This window comes from Sciurus carolinensis, chromosome 6 (assembly GCF_902686445.1).
Source record: "Sciurus carolinensis chromosome 6, mSciCar1.2, whole genome shotgun sequence".
In the NCBI taxonomy this organism is placed as follows: Eukaryota; Metazoa; Chordata; class Mammalia; order Rodentia; family Sciuridae; genus Sciurus; species Sciurus carolinensis.
The window spans coordinates 32,054,480-32,074,418 of record NC_062218.1 but is presented as its reverse complement, the minus strand read 5'-3'; the positions used below and the strand labels follow the sequence as shown (position 1 = coordinate 32,074,418).

At 34.8% G+C, this 19,939-nt stretch overlaps 1 protein-coding gene across 3 annotated transcripts in view; it reads left to right on the top strand.

The window, feature by feature from the left end:
* The window catches only part of Nup155 (nucleoporin 155), a 60,569-nt gene that overhangs the window by 27,838 nt on the left and 12,792 nt on the right, over nucleotides 1-19,939 (top strand). For all 3 annotated transcript variants that reach the window (XR_007109131.1, XM_047555870.1, XM_047555869.1), the window contains exons 19-29: nucleotides 897-963; nucleotides 3,205-3,320; nucleotides 5,601-5,698; nucleotides 8,927-9,057; nucleotides 11,191-11,382; nucleotides 12,092-12,230; nucleotides 12,908-13,043; nucleotides 14,358-14,511; nucleotides 14,728-14,832; nucleotides 15,769-15,923; nucleotides 19,489-19,618. Coding sequence is in view for 2 of the 3 variants with exons in the window: in XM_047555870.1 (XP_047411826.1) it covers nucleotides 897-963; nucleotides 3,205-3,320; nucleotides 5,601-5,698; nucleotides 8,927-9,057; nucleotides 11,191-11,382; nucleotides 12,092-12,230; nucleotides 12,908-13,043; nucleotides 14,358-14,511; nucleotides 14,728-14,832; nucleotides 15,769-15,923; nucleotides 19,489-19,618 (1,423 nt within the window). In the remaining variant the exon portion in view is untranslated. The remainder of the gene's footprint in view (nucleotides 1-896; nucleotides 964-3,204; nucleotides 3,321-5,600; nucleotides 5,699-8,926; nucleotides 9,058-11,190; nucleotides 11,383-12,091; nucleotides 12,231-12,907; nucleotides 13,044-14,357; nucleotides 14,512-14,727; nucleotides 14,833-15,768; nucleotides 15,924-19,488; nucleotides 19,619-19,939) is intronic.

Below are 19,939 nucleotides of genomic sequence, written 5' to 3'. Positions count from 1 at the left end.
TACTATGTTTTTATTTGTGTGTGCTTAGCATCAGAATATATACATATTAATAATATACATTACAGACCACCCCATAATTCAGTGAGAAGTGTCTAGATGTCAGCTGGGTAGTTCTGGATTTGTTTGGCTCACACATGCACATGCATTCAGCTGTGAGAATTTTTTTATCTTGGAAAGACTCAAACATTTAGGGGCATGACCAGAATGTCCTCAGTTGAGATAGCATGGTTGTTCTCCACATGGTCTCTCATCCTTCAAGAGGCCATTCACTTGTTGGTGGCAGGGTCCTTGAGAAAGAGTAGAAAATTGTCAAACCTCCCGATGCCTAGGCTCAGAACCAGCCCATCATTCATTTTTCTGCCTCATTCCCTGGGCCAGAGGGCCAGATCTAGCAAATCCAGATAGAGAAGTTGGGAAATAGACTACAGCTCCTCAGAGGAGAGGTATTAAAGTCATACTCTGTATGGAATAGGAATAGGGTAAGAATTTCCACTATTTTTGCAATCAGTCTACCATATCATCTAATTAGCTATCAAATCTAGTACATATTTTTCATAGATTTGAAATATATGCTTTCATTCATATCATTTGCTTAAAAATGTGAAAACAATATAGAATTCCTTTATAATTTTTTTAAATATAAATTCCCTGTTTACAATTAATTACCCAGAGCCTTTTGATTATTCTTCAGAAGAATTTCATTATCTGAAATAATGGGTATATTTGGTTTTGAAAATTTCCCATTTTCTATTTTCTTTTAGCTCAGTTAGTAAATGTTAAATATTGTTTTAAAAACTGAATAAAGCCATTACATTACTACAGAAAGAAATTTATTACATATTGTAATTGTTCTTATTCATTAACAGCACAATTGTTAAAATATTTTTTGGTTTCAGAAATATTTGGGATGCTAGCTTGGTTGTGGAGAGGGTATTCAAGAGTGGTAACAGAGAGATCATGGCAGTAAGTGTATGCACTATCATCCTGTTCTTTGTATATAACCAGTTGATAGCAATAATGATTATTAAATTGTTTCACATTTTTCTTTCTTTTTAAAATATCTTTTATTTGTCAGTGAACCTTTATTTTATTTATATGCAGTGCTGAGAATCAAACCCAGTCTTCACATATGCTAGGCAAGCGCTCTGCCAATGAGCCACAACCCAAGCTCTGTTTCATATTTCTTGATGTTGTAAATAAGATCATTCTTTTCTGTAGGTTTTTGTGTTCATGTCTAATAAACCATTCACCCCCTGGTTTAAATCTCATCTTTATCTTTTTTTGGGCAGTGGTGGGGGTAGTACCAGAGATTGAACTCAGGTGCACTATTTTGTATTTTATTTAGAGACAGGGTCTCACTGAGTTGCTTAGCGCCTCATTTTTGCTGAGGCTGACTTTGAACTCGCCATCCTCCTGCCTCAGCCTCTACTGAGCTGCTGGGATTATAGGCATCTACCATTGCACCCAGCTTAACGTTACCATTTATTAACTGTCTGATCATGGGTGAATTTCTTAACATTTCAGAGACCAATGCCTCACTGTAAAAAGAGAAGAATAATACATCTTCCTTATATGGTTGTTATAAGGAGTAAATAGAGTCAGTGCTATTATGTTAAATCTGTCTGAATTTATTATTTTATACTTTGGTTTATATGCCCAGTACCTCCAAGGACCCAGCACTAATTTCCATGCATGAAATACTTCCCAGACTGTTTTAAGAAAACATCTTTTAAAATTTTATACTATCACAGATTTGGATAGAAAAAAATTTTTTTTTTTTTTTTTGAAGTTACAAGAAGCATTTATTTTTTATTTTTTTTTTGTTTATTTATTTTTAACGTTTACATAGGGTAATGATGTTTATTTTTTTTTCCCTTCCCCTCCACCCCTCCCACCCCTCTTTTCCCTCTATACAGTCCTTCTTTCCTTCATTCTTACCGCTCTCCTTAGCCTAACTCTAAACCTAACCCTAAACCTAATGCTAACCCCTCTCAACCCCCATTATATGTCCTCATCCGCTTATCAGCGAGATCATTCGTCCTTTAGTTTTTTGAGATTGGCTTATCTCACTTAGCATGATATTCTCCAATTTCGTCCATTTGCCTACAAATGCCATAATTTTATCATTCTTCATTGCGGAGTAATATTCCATAGTATAAATATGCCACAGTTTCTTTATCCATTCATCAACTGAAGGGCATCATTATACTATCACAGATTTGGATAGGAAAATTTTCTTTAAAGAATCTGAAATGTGATGGCACATGTCTGTAATCCCAGCAACTCTGGAGGTTGAGGCAGGAGGACTGGAGATGTGACTAAGTGCTAAGTGGTTAAGTACCCTGTGTTCAAACCCTGGTACCAAAAAAAAAAAAAAAAAAAAAAAAAAAGAATCTGAAATGCAGATGTTTTAAGTTATTCTTTTTAAAACAGAAAGGTAGGGGCTGGGGAGATAGCTCAGTGGGTAGAGTGCTTGCCTTGTAAACATAAGGCCCTGGGTTCGATCCCCAGCACCCAAAAAAAAAAAAAAAAAAAAAAAAACTCATAAAACAGAAAGGTACAAAATGCCTTTTTAACTGTGATATTCTCTTAAAGCCCACATTTGTAAGAATAAGAGTTCATTTATCTCATGTACATGAAGTTTAAGAACAAGTAAAACTAATGTGTATGATAAAAATAAGAGAGGTTACTTTGGAGGTGGGATGTCAAAGAGCCAGTAAAGAACATTAGGAAACTTCATGGGGTGTTGGAAATGTTCTGTACTGTGGTCTGGATGGCAACCACAAAATGTAAAAAGTAATCAAGATATTTACTTAATGTTTGTGGGGTTTTTTTTTTTTTTTTGTTTTTTTTTTGTTTTGTTTTTTTGCGGTACTGGGGATCGAACCCAGGGCCTTGTGCTTGTGAGGCAAGCACTCTATCAGCTGAACTATCTCCCCAGCCCAATGTTTGTGTTTTATTCTACCTAAATTATACATCAGTCTTACCCAGAGCAGGAGGGGAGAGACACTAGTGTCCTTCATTGCACTATATCCTGGTCATCAAGCAGTGAATTGATATAAGAAACAGCTGTACTATTTGCAAAAATAGGACACTGCAAAATTAAAATTGTACATATATAGTTATAGCTATATAGAATTTATACTTTTTATGTATACACACTTTTCTAGTATTTAACTTTTGAAAATTCTTTGGTTCTTACAGATTGAAAGTAGTGTTCCCTGCCAACTTCTGGAGTCAGTGCTACAAGAATTAAAAGGTTTGCAGGAATTTCTAGACAGAAATTCCCAATTTGCAGGAGGACCATTAGGAAATCCAAAGTAAGGATAAATAGGGTTTATTTATTTCTTCACTTTTTTCTTTCTTTTTTTTTTTTTTTCACTTTTTTCTTTTCATTGTATTTTTTTGTTGAGATATAAGTCACCTATCATAAAAGTCATACTTTTTAAAGCATAAGTTCAGTAGTTTTTAGTGTATTCACAAGGTTATGCAATCACCACTATTTCAATCCAGAGCACTCATCATGCCATAATGAAACCCTGTGCCCATTAACAGTTGCTCCCCATTTTCTCTCTCCCAATACTTAGCAACTAATCTACTTTCTTTCACAATGAACCAACCCATTCTTTTTTATTTATTTTTAATTTTTTTAGTTGTAGGTGAACACTATCCTTTACTTTGTTTATTTATTTTTATATGGTGCTGAGGATTGAACCCAGTGCCTCACATATGCTAGTCATATGTGAGTACTTTGCCACTGAGCTACAACCACAGCCCCTGAACCTACCTGTTCTCGATATATTATGGAAATGGAAATATGCATTATGACCCTCTATATCTGACTTTTTCCCCCTTAGTATAATGATAAGAAAGTATCCATCCATTTCTATTTCATTGAGTATTTGTATATGAGTATTAAGGTTTGTTAAATTCCTTTCTTGCATTTTATAGATATATAATTTTTTTCTGACCTTTGATATAGAATTATATTAAAGCATGTACTTGGGGCTGGAGTTCTGACTCAGTGGCAGAGCACTTGCCTAGCATGTGTGAGGCACTGGGTTTGATTCTCAGCACCACATATAAATAAACAAATAAAATAAAGGTCCATCAACATCTAAGAAATTATTGTTATTTTTTTTAAGTTTTTTTTTTTTTAGATGTTGATGGACCTTTATTTTACTCATTTATTTTTATATGCTGAGAATCGAACCCAGTGCCTCACACATGCCAGGCAAGCGCTCTACCACTGAGCTACAACCCCAGCCCTGAGAAATTATTATTAAAAAAAAAAGTACTAATTCAACCAGCCCTATCGTATGCAACTTTAGTTTCATTCAGTATGGAAATCTTTTTTAGCAGTGTTTTGAGATCTAGTTTACATAAATTTCACTCATTTTACTGTTCAGATCAGTAACTTTTCCTCAGTATATAGAAGTATGTAACTATCACCACCACAATCGAGTTTTAGAACTTTTCTTTTTTATTTTGTTTTATTTTTGTACCTGAGATTAAACCCAGGAGTGCTTTACAACTGAGCCACATTCCTAGCCCTTTTTATTTTTTATTTGAGACAGGGTCTCTCTAAGTTGCTGCGGCTGGCCTTGAACATATGATCCTCCTGCTGCCACCTCCCAGTTGCTGGGATGACAGAGTAGAACATCACATCTGACCAGTTTTTGAACATTTTTGTCACTGAGATGATAGCTTCTGTTCATTTGCAGTATTAATTGCTCCACTCTCCAGCCCCAATTAGCAATCTACTCCATCTTTATAGATCTATTTAGTCTTAACATTGCATAGGAATGGAATCATACACTGTGCAATTTTGGAGACTGACTTCTTTCACTTAGAATTTTTTGTTGTAGTTTATGGGTTTCTTTGTTGCTTGATTGGTTGGTTGGTTGGTTGATTAATTGGTACTGGGGATTACACCCAGGGATGCTTTACCACTGTGCTACATCCCCAGTCCTTTCTTACTTTTTCTTTTTGAGACAGGTTCTCTAAGTTGCCCAAGCTGGCCTCAAACTTGGGATCCTCCTGCCTCAGCTTCCCAAGTTGCTATAGGCACATGCCACCTTGTCCAGCACTTGGCATGTTTTTGAGGTTTATGTTTGAGATTTATGTTGCAGCATGTATTAGTACATTCTTAACTTCTTTAATATTCTCTTTGTCCTACGTCTTATCCTATTCTCTTTGGAGAATCATATTGACTCTCCTGAATCTAGTCTCAGTTTCTTCTATTACATCATTTCCTTCCTTTATCTTCTCTTTGATATTTTTTCCTCCAGGTTAGGAAAATTTCTAGTTGATATTTTCAGTCATTTAATTGATTTAACCTCAGTCATTTTCAGTAGCATCTGTTCAGTCTCTGATAAATTTTCTTCCTTGTCATCAATTTTATTTAATTATGAACTCTTTCTTATTTGAACACTTTTTCATTTTTCATTGCAACCAGTGCTTGTGTTGGCTGCACAATCCCATAGATAACATTTTAAAATCTGCAGTAGTACATTTTAAGTGGTTAATGGTATTATATCTAAGTTACATCTGAAAAAAATTATTATGTACACACAGACATGTTCTGTAATTTGTTTCAGTGCTACTGCCAAAGTGCAGCAGAGGCTGATGGGATTCATGCGTCCTGAAAATGGAAATACTCAGCAAATGCAACAGGAGTTACAGAGGAAGTTTCATGGTAAATTGTTGCTTTTATTTATTTATTTTGTAGCTGTAGATGGACAGAATGCCTTTGTTTGTTTGTTTATTATGTAGGACTAAGGATCAAACCCAGTGCCTCATACATGCTAGGCAGGTACTCTGCCACTGAGCTACAGCCCCAGCCCAAATTACTGCTTTTGACCCATTACATGTACATGATCCCACTAAAGAATTTTATTACTTGAATAGTAAACAATGAACTTCTCTTAGTAAGATCTAGTTTGAAAACACAAATGTTTATTCAAGTATCAATATGTTTGGGAAAATGGGACCATATAGAAATTTTTTGTTTCCATAACTCTTTTAGCCCACAAATTTTTGTTCTTTCCTCCACCGGTAAACATGATACACACATTTTTTATGATTTTGTAATTGTCATATATATCACTATATATGTATAAACACACACACACATTTTTCACTTTTTTTTGGCAGTACTAGGGATTGAACCCCAGGGCCTTGCACATGCTAAGCAAGTGTTCTGTCACTGAACTACACCCTCAGCCTTTTTGAGACCAGAGTCTCACTAGGTTGCCCAGGCTGGCCTTGAACTTGAGATCTTTCTGTTAGCCTCTCAAGTATCTGGATTGTAGGCATGCACCACCACACCTGGCATTGAAATGGCATTCACATACTCACATTATAGTACAACAGTTAACAACATCACCAACATCCATCTCCAGAACGTTTTTATCTTTCTAAAGTGAAATCCTTTACCCATGAAACAATAACTTCCTATTTTTCCTGTGTCCAGACCCCAGCAGCCACCATTGTACTTTTTATTTCTGTGAATTTGACTACTCACAAGCACCTTCTGTAAACAGATTAATGTAGTAATTTTCATTTTATTACCTTTTTATTTACTTACAATACTGTATTTAGGAATTTTCTCTCTTTTTAAATCTGAATAATAATCTGTCATATACCGTTTTGTTTATCTACAGGTGTTTATACCACTGTTCATTGTCAGTGAGTTGCTTCCATCATATCCACTACAAAAGAAATAGCACTTCTTCTTTTTTTTTTTTTTTTAAAGACCAGGCCTCATTTTGTTGTTCAGGCTGGTCTCATCTTATGAGCTCCAGCAGTCCTCCATCCTTATCCTCTTAAGTAACTGGGACTTCAGTTATGCACCACCACACCTGGCTTATTTTTAATTTTTTGTGGAACTGCCATATTGCTCTCCCTGGTAGCTGTGCCATTTGTACACTCCCACTAGCAGTTCACAAGGTTCTAGTGTCTCAGCATCTTTGCTCACATTTGTCATCTTCTGTTTTTAACATTGTGTGCCATTGTAGTGGATATGAAGTGATATCCCATTTTGAGTTTGATTTTCATTTTCCCACTGGTTAATGATATACCTTTGTAGTTATTGATACTTTTTATTTTTCTTGAGATGGAGGTCTTACTAGGTTGCTGAGGCTAACCTTGAACTTGTAATCATTCTGCCTCAGTCTCCCAAGTAGCTGGAATTATAGGCATGTGCCACCATACCTAGCTATAATATGTCTTTTCACAGAACTAAAAACATGAATTACTTGATTATGCTTTGTGTCCATTAGAAGTACTAACAAGAAAGAGCAAAAGAACCGAGAAGTTCTTATAATCGTCAATTATTTCAGGTGTGAATTGGAATAATAGATGTTTCCAGAAAGTTTCCCTGCCTTTCAATTTTTTCTCCGTTCCTTTGCCTTCTATCGGTATTGTTATTGCCTTCTATTGTTTCTGGCTGATAGAACTATCTTAATTAAGACCCAGCCATTTACTTCAGCCCCAACCTACTTTCTTCCCTTTCTGATGGACCTAGATTTCTATTCACCATTTTGTAAATTTTTTCAGAACAGCTCATGATACTTCATTAGGATGTTAAGTTTATTAACAAGCATTGATGAGGATTTTTACCAATGGGAGCATTTGAATTGTTGACAGTTTATACTTTGAACCACATTGAAAAACAATTTGGTCAGATCTAGTGAGAGCTGAGAATGTAAACTCTTAGAACCAACAGTGTTACTTCTAAGTATATATCCTAGACTAGGTTTGATCAAACATTTTTCCCCTGTAGTAAGATATGCATTTTACATTATAACTCAGATTTTTATTTTTTATTTTTTTGTACCAGGGATTGAATCTAGGGGTGCTTAACCACTGAGCCACCACATCCCCAGCCCTTTTATTTTTTATTTAGAGACAGAGTCTCTTGCTTATGGCCTCACTAAGTTCCTGAGGCTGGCTTTATATTCATGATCCTCCTGCCTTGGCCTCCCGAGCCGCTGGGATTACAAGTATGTTTATGATTTGTCCGTCCCGCAGTAATGGGGATCAAACCCAGGACATGACACATGCTAAGCAAACACTACCACTGAGCAACAACCTGAGCCCAATGCAGATGTTTAAAATCATACACACATACATAATTGAAACAAAATTTCTTACCTGTTTCATACTCTAGTTCTTTTTTCATTTTATTCTATTTCCTATTTAAGGGCTGAGTGTGTATTATGATGGACTGAACTGATTTCATGACCCACCAACATGTATTAATCCAGGGTTGAAAAACACAATACTGGAGAAACTTGACTGTGCTTTCCAGGAAACCTTCATTAAAAATATTTATTATAATCATTTAGTAGCAAAACACTGGAAGCAATCTAAATGTCCTTCAGGTGGAAAATGGGCCAAACTAGAGTAGCTGAAACACTTAGTGATAAAAATAAATATAGTTGCATTTATCACCATGGATAACCTGTGAACATAAAACTGGGCTGAGAAAATAATGGTGTGATTGTTAAAAACAGAGCAACACTTTTATTTTTTATATGTACTTATAATGCACATATTTATAGCAAGAAGATAAAAACATAAATACAGCTGGATGTGATGGCACATGCCTATAATCCTAGTGACTTTGGAGGCTGAGGCAGGAGGATTGCAAGCTTGAAGCCAGCCTCAATTTAGTGAGACCTTAAGCAACTTAGCAAGACTTGTCTCAAAATGAAAAATAAAAAGGGCTGGGGATGTAACTCAGTGGTTAGGCACCCTTTAAAATAACCCCCCAAAACATAAATACAGCAGCTGATGATTAGTTGCCTTTGATGGAGCAGTGAGAATAATGGCATTTAAATCTTATCTATAGTTTTACTTGAAGTAAACAGTTCAATCTTTGTCATTTTATAAAACTCCAATAGTTGTATTTTGTTACTAGAGGCTCAACTGAGTGAAAAGGTGTCACTTCAGGCAATTCAGCAGTTGGTTCGAAAATCATACCAGGCCCTGGCTTTATGGAAACTTCTTTGTGAACACCAGTTTACTGTCATTGTAGGAGAACTTCAGAAGGTAAGGTTTGTGAGTTTTTTGTTTAAAAATCGGTGTTAATACCAAGTTTGTTTTCTTTTGCAGAAAGAAATTTTTGGGTGGGGGTACCTGGGATTGAACACAGAGGCACTCTACACTGAGCCACATCTCCAGCCCTGTTTTATATTTTATTTAGAGACAGGATCTCACTGAGTTGCTTAGTGCCTCACTTTTGCTGAGTCTGGCTTTGAACTTATGATCCTCCTGCCTCAGCCTCCCAAGCAGTTGGGATTACAGGTGTGCACCATGAAGCCTGGCTCTTTTGCATAAGTTTTAATCTTACCTCTTGTGTTTGGGAAGCATTACATTATGATAAAGTTACAATGTTATAGGATGATTGTAGGCAAATGTGGTAACTTGAGAGAACCATTTTGTCAAACCACAAGTTGTTTAGTATATGGGAACTTCATATCTGGGATGTAAATGAAATCTTGGTTTACCAAAAATATATTTTTTATAACAATGACTTTTATTTGTGCTACATATCCCTTTAGGAATGTGATAAAAGCTGTTTCTCCCCACCCTCATAGAAATCCAGTTGGTTTAGTTTACTCTTTGAATTTTTTTGTTGTTTCTTATAAATCTCTCTCAATCTAGAGCACATCTTACCTTCATTTTAGTGGGGAGGGATATATTTTTTTTTTCCTTGCTATTGCCATGTGGAAATCAGATCATCAGTCCTATAGAAAGAATGTCCAACATTCTCATGTTTTCGTTTTTTTTTTTACCTTCCTTAGAGTGAACTTGTTATATCACCTACGTTTTCTGTAAAATGAAAGTTAAGTATATATAGGCTTGATTAGGTTCAGGTTCATTTATTTTGGTGAAGAATAGAAATTTTTTGTAGGTGTTGGTTTGTTCATCAGACTAACAAGACACAAAAATTTTGGTTTTCCTACTTTTTAGTGGAACTAAGATTGGTTGCTGGATTCAAGTGTTAAGTTTAGTTTTACCATTGTAAAATTTTCCATGAGACTTTAATTAGGCCCATCGCCACTCATTGTCTGATTTGGTTATTTCATTTAGGATTGCAAATCATAATTTTCTAAACTGATTCCTTCCACAGTTATTAACTGCAATTCCATAAAAAATAACTTTTCCTTGTTCTCTAGGACTATTACCCTGAAATGCCTGATTCTTGACTTTTTTTTTTTTTTTTTTTTTTTTTGGTGGTGGCACTGGGGATTGAACCCAGGGCCTTGTTGCATGCTAGGCAAGCACTCTACCAACTGAGCAACATCCCATGCCCCCCGATTCTTGATTCTTAATTACCATTTTTCAAAGTTAGGTGATTCTAGTTCCTTTTACTAGTGTCCAGTGAAGAGTTTTTGGTTGATAGTTTTATCAGCACATACTTTTTTTTTTTCCTTATTAAAAATTCCACCTACTATATTTAGTTATGAAAACTTTATTTTTCATGCAAGGTAGAATAATGATTTTAAGTTTTGTTAGGGGTGATAAACATAATGTAGGTAGTTTTTTGGCTTATTTGTGATCATCTTCAAAACTGCTTTCTTGCGTCACCAACTGTGTGCTCAAGGAAAGAGATTAAATATTTGGGCAAAAATCTGAATGCAGTTTGGACATTTTGTTGATATTTAGAAAAAGGAAATAGTCATATCACTAAACAGCATTTTACTATAATATAGATCACTTTCATACTTTTGAATTCCATTTTCACAAGCAGATCTGTTCAAAATGTAGAACAAATTCCAATGTTATAAGACCTCAAATAACAGAATTTTAACATTATTTAGGAAAAATAAGCTGTAAGCTCATTATGTTTTAAATGTTCTTTACTGGTTATAACTGAAGTCAGTTGCCGTGGCCCTAATTTTAGCTCTACCTGGGCTTCACTTTCTCAATTGTAAGTAAACAATTGAAACTAGACCTACTATGGGGTGTTTTCCAGCTCTATATGATTTTATGCAATAATTTGTTCCTGTAGCATATTTTCTTTTCATTCCCCCCCCCCCCGCCCGTTCAGGGAATCAAACCCGGGTCCTTACACATCCTAGGCAATAACTATACCACTAAGAGTCTGTTAATTTCACTCTGTGTGGAAATACAATGTTTCTGTAATTTGATAGAAGGATTTTTCTCTTATCCTCCTAGGAATTTCAAGAGCAGCTGAAGATCACCACTTTCAAAGATCTGGTAATCAGGGACAAAGAACTCACAGGAGCATTAATTGCTTCTCTTATCAACTGCTATATCAGAGATAATGCTGCTGTTGATGGCATTAGTTTACATTTACAGGACATCTGCCCACTTCTGTATAGCACTGATGATGCAGTTTGTTCTAAGGTATGATGCTTTATTACCTATTTCAGTGTTTTGTTTTGTTTTTTTTACAGGAAATTTCATGATATGATGAAAAGCACACCAGATTGGGAATCAGGAACTGTTTTGTTTTACTTAATGTGTGATCTCCAGGGAATCTCTTAATATGTCCTGGCCTCAGTTGTCTTAAGAAAGGGGTTGGATTACATGCTTTTCTTTAATCTGTGTATGCTTGTATTTGTCATATAAATAACATTTGATAATATTTTTAGGTCTTGCTAAGAAATAAAAAGTTTAGAAAGTAAGGAAAAACACTAAATTTAGTAATAAGGGAATTTTTCTCCTTAGAAATTAAGGAAAATCACTAAAACTTTAAGTAAATCTGTTATGAATTAGAGTTAATGGAACAATTTTTATTGATCCTTTCCTACAGGTTGAAAAAATAAATAAATCAGTGTCACATGGACTGCCTGCTGAACAATAATGTATTGACTAGGCAAGAGAATTACCTGACAAAACTGTCTTAACATATTTGTGAGAGGAATTAAGAATAGCTAGGATATTTTTGATCAAAAACTTTTCTGCCTAAAATTAAGAAGAAGTAAGTTTGTAGAGTTGTTTTTATTTTTAATGGTGGTAAAGCACATATAAATTTAGACATAGACTTAAACTTTTGTTGACAGCATCATCCACTTGATTGTATATATTTTTAAGTTCTTATCATCTCTTCTAGGCGAATGAGCTGCTCCAGCGTTCCCGACAAGTTCAAAGTAAGTCTGAAAAGGAAAGAATGTTAAGGGAATCATTAAAGGAGTATCAAAAGATCAGCAATCAAGTGGATCTTTCCAATGTTTGCACTCAGTATAGACAAGGTAAGAAATCAACTGTTCAGCTTATCTTTCACTTAACTCAGAGGATAGATGACAGTATGTGAATGAAGCAAGATGATGAAGAGCTCTTCCTAGAGGCAAATCTTCCTTCATTGTCAGTGGCCTAAGTGATAACTTGAAATATGTAACTTTTATTTTCTGGGGGTTGAACTCAGGACCTTGAGTTTGCTAGGCCAGGGCTCTACCACTGACATACACCCTCAGCCTGAAATTTGTAACTTTTAACATTGGAGTTTCAGTTCTTCTCTAGTTGAACTATTGTAATATTTGTTTTTTAGATGCTTAAATTTTTTTTACTAGTTGCCAAAATAAAGCATGCCTCCTTTCTTTGAAATTACTTTAAATCAGATCTAACCTAATGTAAAGGCTGTTGCCATTAGTACAGTTACTATTTTGTATCCCAAGCTTTTTTTCTCCCAACAAAGAACTGAAATTCTAATTTCTGTTATTTTAAATATGAAAAAAGACTTTTTGACTATCTGCCTGAAAAGCATGTTAGGACCTTTTCCTTTGACAGGCTTACCAGAAACATTCTATATTATCACCAGGGAGACTAATATATCATAGGGGTATAGCTTTTATGATTAGTTTTATATGCAACTAAGGAAAATTACATTCAGCTTAATAGGCCTAAGTCTTCATCCTTTCTTTCCCATTAGTGCGTTTTTATGAGGGTGTGGTGGAACTTTCTCTTACTGCTGCAGAGAAGAAAGATCCTCAGGGTCTTGGACTTCATTTCTATAAACATGGAGAGCCAGAAGAAGACATGGTTGGACTTCAGGCTTTCCAAGAAAGGTGAATGCTATTACCTTAGCCAATTATCAGCTTTCAGATACAGGTTTTTCTTTGTGTAAAGTTTTGATTGATAGTATTAGGGAAATAAAATTCCAGGTACAACCCTTATAAAATTTAATTTTGCCTTCACTTGATGGTTTTAGAAAGACTTGCATCAGCATTAAAATTTTTAGCCCAGAGATAAAATTTTAGTTTGAAGAATATTCTTCAGAAGTTATGTTTTTGGACCTATATCTGTGGGTTTTTCTTTCTTTTTGTTTTTGTTTGGGTGTTTTGGAAGGAGTTTTTTGGGGTTTTTGAGACTTTCTTGATTTTTTTTTTTTTTTTTTTGCGGTGCTGGGATTGAACCCAGGGCCTTGTGCTTGCAAGGCAAGCAGTCTACCAATTGAGCTATATCCCCAGCCCTTTATTGATTTTTTTAAAGGGGAAAACATTTTTTTTTTTTTTTTTTTTTGTGGTGCTGGGGATCGAACCTAGGGCCTTGTGCTTGCGAGAGCGAACACTTTACCAACTGAGCCATCTCCCCAGCCCTAAAGGGGAAAACATTTGAAAACAAAAATGGGATTTTCATTCAGGATAAATATAAATATTTTATTTTGAAAGCGAAGTTTTAAGTGTTCATAAATTTTTTGAGACAGTTAAGAAGTATGCGTTAGGGCTAGGGAGATAGCTCAGTCGGTAGAGTGCTTGCCTTGCATACACATGACCCTGGGTTCGATCCCCAGCACCGCAAAAAAAAAAAAAAAAAAGTATGTGTTTACAAAGAAAATATATAACCTGTTTAAAACACATTTTTTGGTTAATACATTTATTTTTATGACTTTACCCTTCTGCGTTTAACCAAGCATTTCTCATACTTACAGAAAAAGTATATGATTTGTATTATTTTTATTTTGTTGTCTGTTTTTGAGACAGGGTCTTGTTATATTGCCCACACTGGTCTCAAACTCGTGGGTTTAAGTGATCGTCCAACTTCAGTCTCCCAAGTGCTGGGATTACAGGCATGTGCCACCACACCTGGCTTGATTTTTTTTATTTTTTTCCTTTAGTTGTAGAAGGACACAATACCTTTATTTATTTTTATGTGATGCTGAGGATCAAACCCAGTGCCTCACACATGCTAGGCAAGCACTCTTATTGCTGAGCCACAATTGCAGCCCCTTGATTTATTTTTAATACTAAATACATATTGTCTTATTCAAAGTAGACTTCAAATTCCTGTGTATACTATTTTCTTTTATATATTTAAATTTTATAAAGTAAATCAATTGCTTTCTAGTTAAATAACATGTTCCCTTTTCCATTCTATTTCAGATTAAACAGCTACAAGTGTATTACAGACACCCTTCAAGAACTCGTAAATCAAAGTAAGGCTGCTCCTCAGTCTCCTAGTGTACCCAAAAAACCTGGTCCTCCAGTGCTGTCATCTGATCCCAATATGCTGAGCAATGAAGAAGCAGGACACCACGTAAGGGACATAGCGTATTTTCATTATGAGAGTACACTGTGTTTTAGAAGTTCTGCAAGGTAGTGGTGGCATAATCACTTGGGGAAAGGGAATAGCTTTTAGAAGTTACTGTTCAAGGATTCTTGATTTCTTACTCAGGGTTTAGAGCTAAAGTGTTGTGATGCCCAACAACAAAGCCTTTAACTATGCTAATTTTTGCTGTTTTATTTATTTTAGTTTGAACAAATGCTCAAATTGGCTCAGCGATCCAAGGATGAGCTCTTTAGTATTGCTCTTTATAATTGGTTAATACAAGCTGACCTTGCAGATAAGCTACTACAGGTAAAAAATGTTTATTATTGCAGTATTGTTAATTTATATTTTTAAGTAATATAACTCAATAATTTAAGCAGATATGTAGTTGTAGGAAATTCCGTTTATCATCCTATACCTACCATCAGTTGTTATATAAACCTAAGTATGTAATATCTTTTCCTAAGAGGCCAAGTAGACTGTTGCTTTAACTTTCTTCTTGTTTAGAAGTTGTTTAAGGATGATGTATATTGTGGAGTAGAAGTCATTAGATTATGAATTATGAGCTTCATCTTATCTCTGCAGTTAAGGCATTGTGTGACTTTAGACATGTCCTTTTACTACACTCTCAATATTACTTTGTCTATAAAATGACTACCTGACATTAATTTCTTTTTTTTTTTTTTTTTTTTTTTTTTTTTTTTTTTTTGTGGTGCTGGGGATTTGAACCCAGGGCTTTGTGCTTGCGAGGCAAGCACTCTACCAACTGAGCTATATCCCCAGCCCATGACATTAATTTCAAGGGCATCTTTGAGTTCAGAGCCTATAATTACTAACCGTGGTTTCAAAGCTTATTAAAAGATTTGTAATTTTATTATTTATTTATTTTAATTTTTTTAGTTGTAAACAGACACAGTACATTTATTTATTTTTATGTGGTGCTGAGTATCAAACCCAGTGCCTCACACATGTGGGCCGAGTACTCTACCACTAAGCCATAATCCCAGACCCTGTAATTTTATTTTTATCAACCTAATTGAATTGTTAAAGAAACTCATGAGCTGGTAAAACAAGAATCATTTCTAATGATAAAACTTGCCTGTTCTTTTATCTATTAATGTTGGATTCTAATTTTGCTTATTTCATGCAACAAAGCAAAATTGTAGTTGTTTTAGAAATACTGCATTTTTGACTTAAAACAACAGGTGTTCAGAACATTTTTCTGAGTCACCATATCATTTCTAGGTTGCTTCTCCATTTCTGGAGCCACATCTAGTTCGAATGGCCAAAGTGGATCAAAACAAAGTTCGTTACATGGATTTACTCTGGAGGTATTATGAGAAGAACAGAAGTTTTAGTAATGCCGCTCGTGTCCTGTCCAAATTAGCTGACATGCATAGGTATGGCATAATATTTTCACTGTGAATAATGTTTGAATACTGAGTTATATGTAGTTATATCCAGATTTCACAGATGAAGTGAAATCTATTCAGGTTATACTTAAGTTGAATTTTTCTGCTTTTACTTGGATTTACCTATAGTTTATAATTCTCTTTTTTTCTTTTTTTCAATAATGTATGGTAGGTAATAAAATAATCCTCATTAGACCCTCTTTATTAAAACTATATTAAATTTTTTCCCTTAGAGTATGTCTTTAGACTCTTTCCTAATAACAATAGTTAATTACTATTCTTAACTAAAGATCAAAAACTATTCCTCATAGCCTTTATAATTTTAAATGCTTTGCTAATTCTGAGGAACTTTCCTCTGTTCTTTTGTTGGTTTAAATTATTGAAAATGTCTTAGGGCTTATATATTAAGGATTAAGAATTTCATTAAGATAATCATGGAGATTTAAATTATATTAGCATGTCAAAAGACAACTTGATATAATATTGGGCGATCTTTAATTTAACCTATTTTCATATGTAATAATATAAGTGCTATTTCTAAAAACTGGGGATTGGTTGATTTAGCAAAAGAAGGTATCAAGACAGAGCTGCTATCAAATCACATTGATGAGAATTGTTGCTTAAAGAGCTCATTTATGGATCTAGATGTTTGGCACAAATCTATAATCCCAGCAACTCAGGGAGAGGAGGCAGGAGGATCACTTAAGTCCAGGAGTTCAAGGCCAACCGGAGCATCATGGTGAAATCTTATCTTATAAGAATCAGGGCGCAGGTGTGGACCCAAGGGTGTAACTTACTGGTAGAACACAAGTTTAATATGTACAAAAACCTGTGTTCGATTTCTAGCACCAAAAGAAAAAATCCAGTTATGGTTAATAGGAAGTGTGATTGTGCATGTGTTGATTCACAAATACATATTATTTTGTACATGTGGATCCAAAGCTTTCTTGGTTTTCTCTCCTTCCTTAGTCATAATAGTTATGTGAATTTTTTGATGTTCCCTTCACATGCAAAAGATGAAATGACTTTAAATTCCTAAAAGACAATTTCCAGTAAAGGCCTTGGTTAATTTATAATTTTTATAATTAAGAATTAGCATTATTAAACTTTAATTGTAGCTACATATCTTAAAGTTATGTAATCTCATGTTTGACTACCTGTTACATGCTATACTTTTAATAGAGTAACATATGGTCTGTGCCCTAATCCAGACTTTTAGTATTTCATTTCTAATAGATTACTCTTACCATTCTTATGTAGTCCTAGATACCATTACCATATGGATCTCTCTATGCCATTTTTATTGTGCTATATTGCTTTAAAACTAACATCTTTAGCCATGTATGTTGGCACACACCATAATCCTAGCTACTTGGGCAGCTGAAGCAGAAGGATTGCAGATTTAAAGCCTGGACAGCTTGAATGTAGTGAGACCTTTACTTCTTTTTAATTTTTTTTTTTTTTTTTGGTGGTGAGGGTACCTGGGTTTGAACTCAGGGACACTCAACTACTGAGCCACATCCCCAGCCCTATTTTATGTTTTATTTAGAGACAGGGTCTCACTGAGTTGCTGGGTACCTCACTTTTGCTGAGGCTGGCTTTGAACTTGAGATCCTCCTGCCTTAGCCTCCTAAGCTGCTGGGATTAAAGACATGCACCACTGCACCCAGCTAGTGAGACCCTTTCTCAAAATAAAATTTTAATGAAGAGCTAGGAGATGTTGCTCATTGGTAGGATGCTTGCCTAGCATGTGTGAAGTGTGAGGTTCCATCCTCAGTACCACAGAAACAAAATAAAATGAAAACTTAAGATCTTGTCTCTTGTTACAAAAATCATATTCTTGGATTTGAAAACTCCCTTTTAAGAACATTAATTATACACACACACAACCTAATTTCCTCCTCATTTGAGATGCCCTGTCCATTCACCTTAGTTCTCACTTAGTCATTTTCCACAATAAGAATATTTTTCCAACTATTGCATTACTTGTTGCTCTCTTCCTCACTACGTTCTTCTTGTATATATGGGCTGCACCAAATTAATTGGCAGCCGTAGAAAATGTTACTTGCTTTTTAAATGTTCAGTTGGAAGGAGGTTAGAGTTGGAGGTGGGGGAATAAAGATCATTTAGTAATTGGGCCCCTAAATGTACAGAGCACTTTATATTTAGCCTTAAGGGCTGGTCAGTGCTAATTAATTGCCATACATACACAGTTCTGCTTTGAAAAACAAGAGAGAGAGAGACAGTTCTTTTTAAATTTGGTATCTTTTTGTTTGAAGAAAAAGAATCATAACTATACAGAAGGACAGTTTAAGTAAAGCCTTCTTGAGAGTAAAGAAAGCCAATTTTTTCCTGATACTAATTGGAATAAATTGGTCTCCAAAGATAAATTTAATGCAGATTGAAATGAGAGGTTCCCTACAGGTAAAGAATTGGTTTGCTTTTAATGACACATTAATTTATGATGTCAAATTAGAGGAATATAAAGGACTAAAGCTGGCCACTGTGAGACTTTCTGATACCTTTCAATAGGTCAGCAAACAAATGTGTTTTGAGTGCCAGTGTTCAAGGCATACACAAAGCAGTCCTGAACAAGACAGGCAATAACCCTTTTCTCACATTCTAGTAGGCAAATACCATAAATAAATAAATAAATTCAGGTTCTATAAATATAATAAAAATGGATAACACAGTAGCAAGTGCCTGGCTAAGAATTAAAAAAAAAAAAAAAGACCTCATTCAAATTCAAATTGAGACTACAAGGGCAACAAAGTAGGCAACTGCATAGAAACAGAACTAGTCAAAGCACAGTGACGAGTCTGTACAGAAGTACTGCAGAATACAAGTTTGTTGTGTTTGGGGCACAAAAAAGAAAGCTGATATTGGAGATAGTGAACAAAGAAGTGACTAGAAGGAGATGAAGTTGGGGAAAGTTAGGGGAAGGTGATTAAAGGGTCTTAAGAGAATACATGTCATAGTCTGAATTTATTTTAAGTGGTCATTCTGGGTGCTATATGGAAAATTAAATGTAATATAGGTTTCTGCCTTAATAGAGTCATGAAGAATATGAGGAAGAATTAAAAAAAAATGATTTTCCTTAATTTTAGAAGAATCTTAAGTTTTTTGGTGGTGTTATCTTCATTTTCTTTGTTCAATTTGGGTTTTTTTGAGGTGAGGTCTCCCTGTGTTGCTCAAGCTGTTTACAAACTCTGGGGCTCAAGCAATCCTTTTGCCTCAAACTGTAAAATAGCTGAATCTATAGGCTCACACCACTGCACGCAGCTAGAATCTAAGCTTTAATATACTGAAGTTTTAAAATAGGAAGTTACTTTTTAGATATAGTCATAGAATTTGTTGTCTAAAATTGTGAATCTCTCATTAAAAATCTAAAATAGATTTATTAGGAAAAATGTATATTAATTTTTTCATGTTTCAAATGGCCTCTTATGTTCATTTGGTTTAAAATAGTACCTCCTACTTGGCATATTTGTATCTTCAGTCCTTCAGAAATCTGGAAATCATACAACTAAAAATAAAGGGTTTTGCCTCCTAGCACTGAAATTTCACTTCAGCAACGGCTAGAGTACATTGCCCGAGCCATTCTTAGTGCCAAAAGTTCCACTGCGATTTCATCAATAGCTGCTGATGGTGAATTCCTTCATGAATTAGAAGAAAAAATGGAAGTAAGTACTAAAGATACTTACGCTGTACCCTCATAAGAGTAGTAGCCACAGTTACTCCACTTTCCCTTCTTCCCCTGGTAAATAGTAGGTCTGTGGAAGTGATTATTAATAATTCTAGTCTCTTCTGCTTTTATGTATTTATTTTCTCGTTTGGGTATAAATCAAAGCGATTTTAAGTGTACCAGAACTTGTAATATACATGCATTGCTGTAATTAAACTTATAAATTTTAACTGACATTTCTGTAGTTTTTTTCCCAAGTGGTTGAAACAGGAAGTTTGTTACATTATATTCACCATTGATTCTGTAAACAAATAAGTAA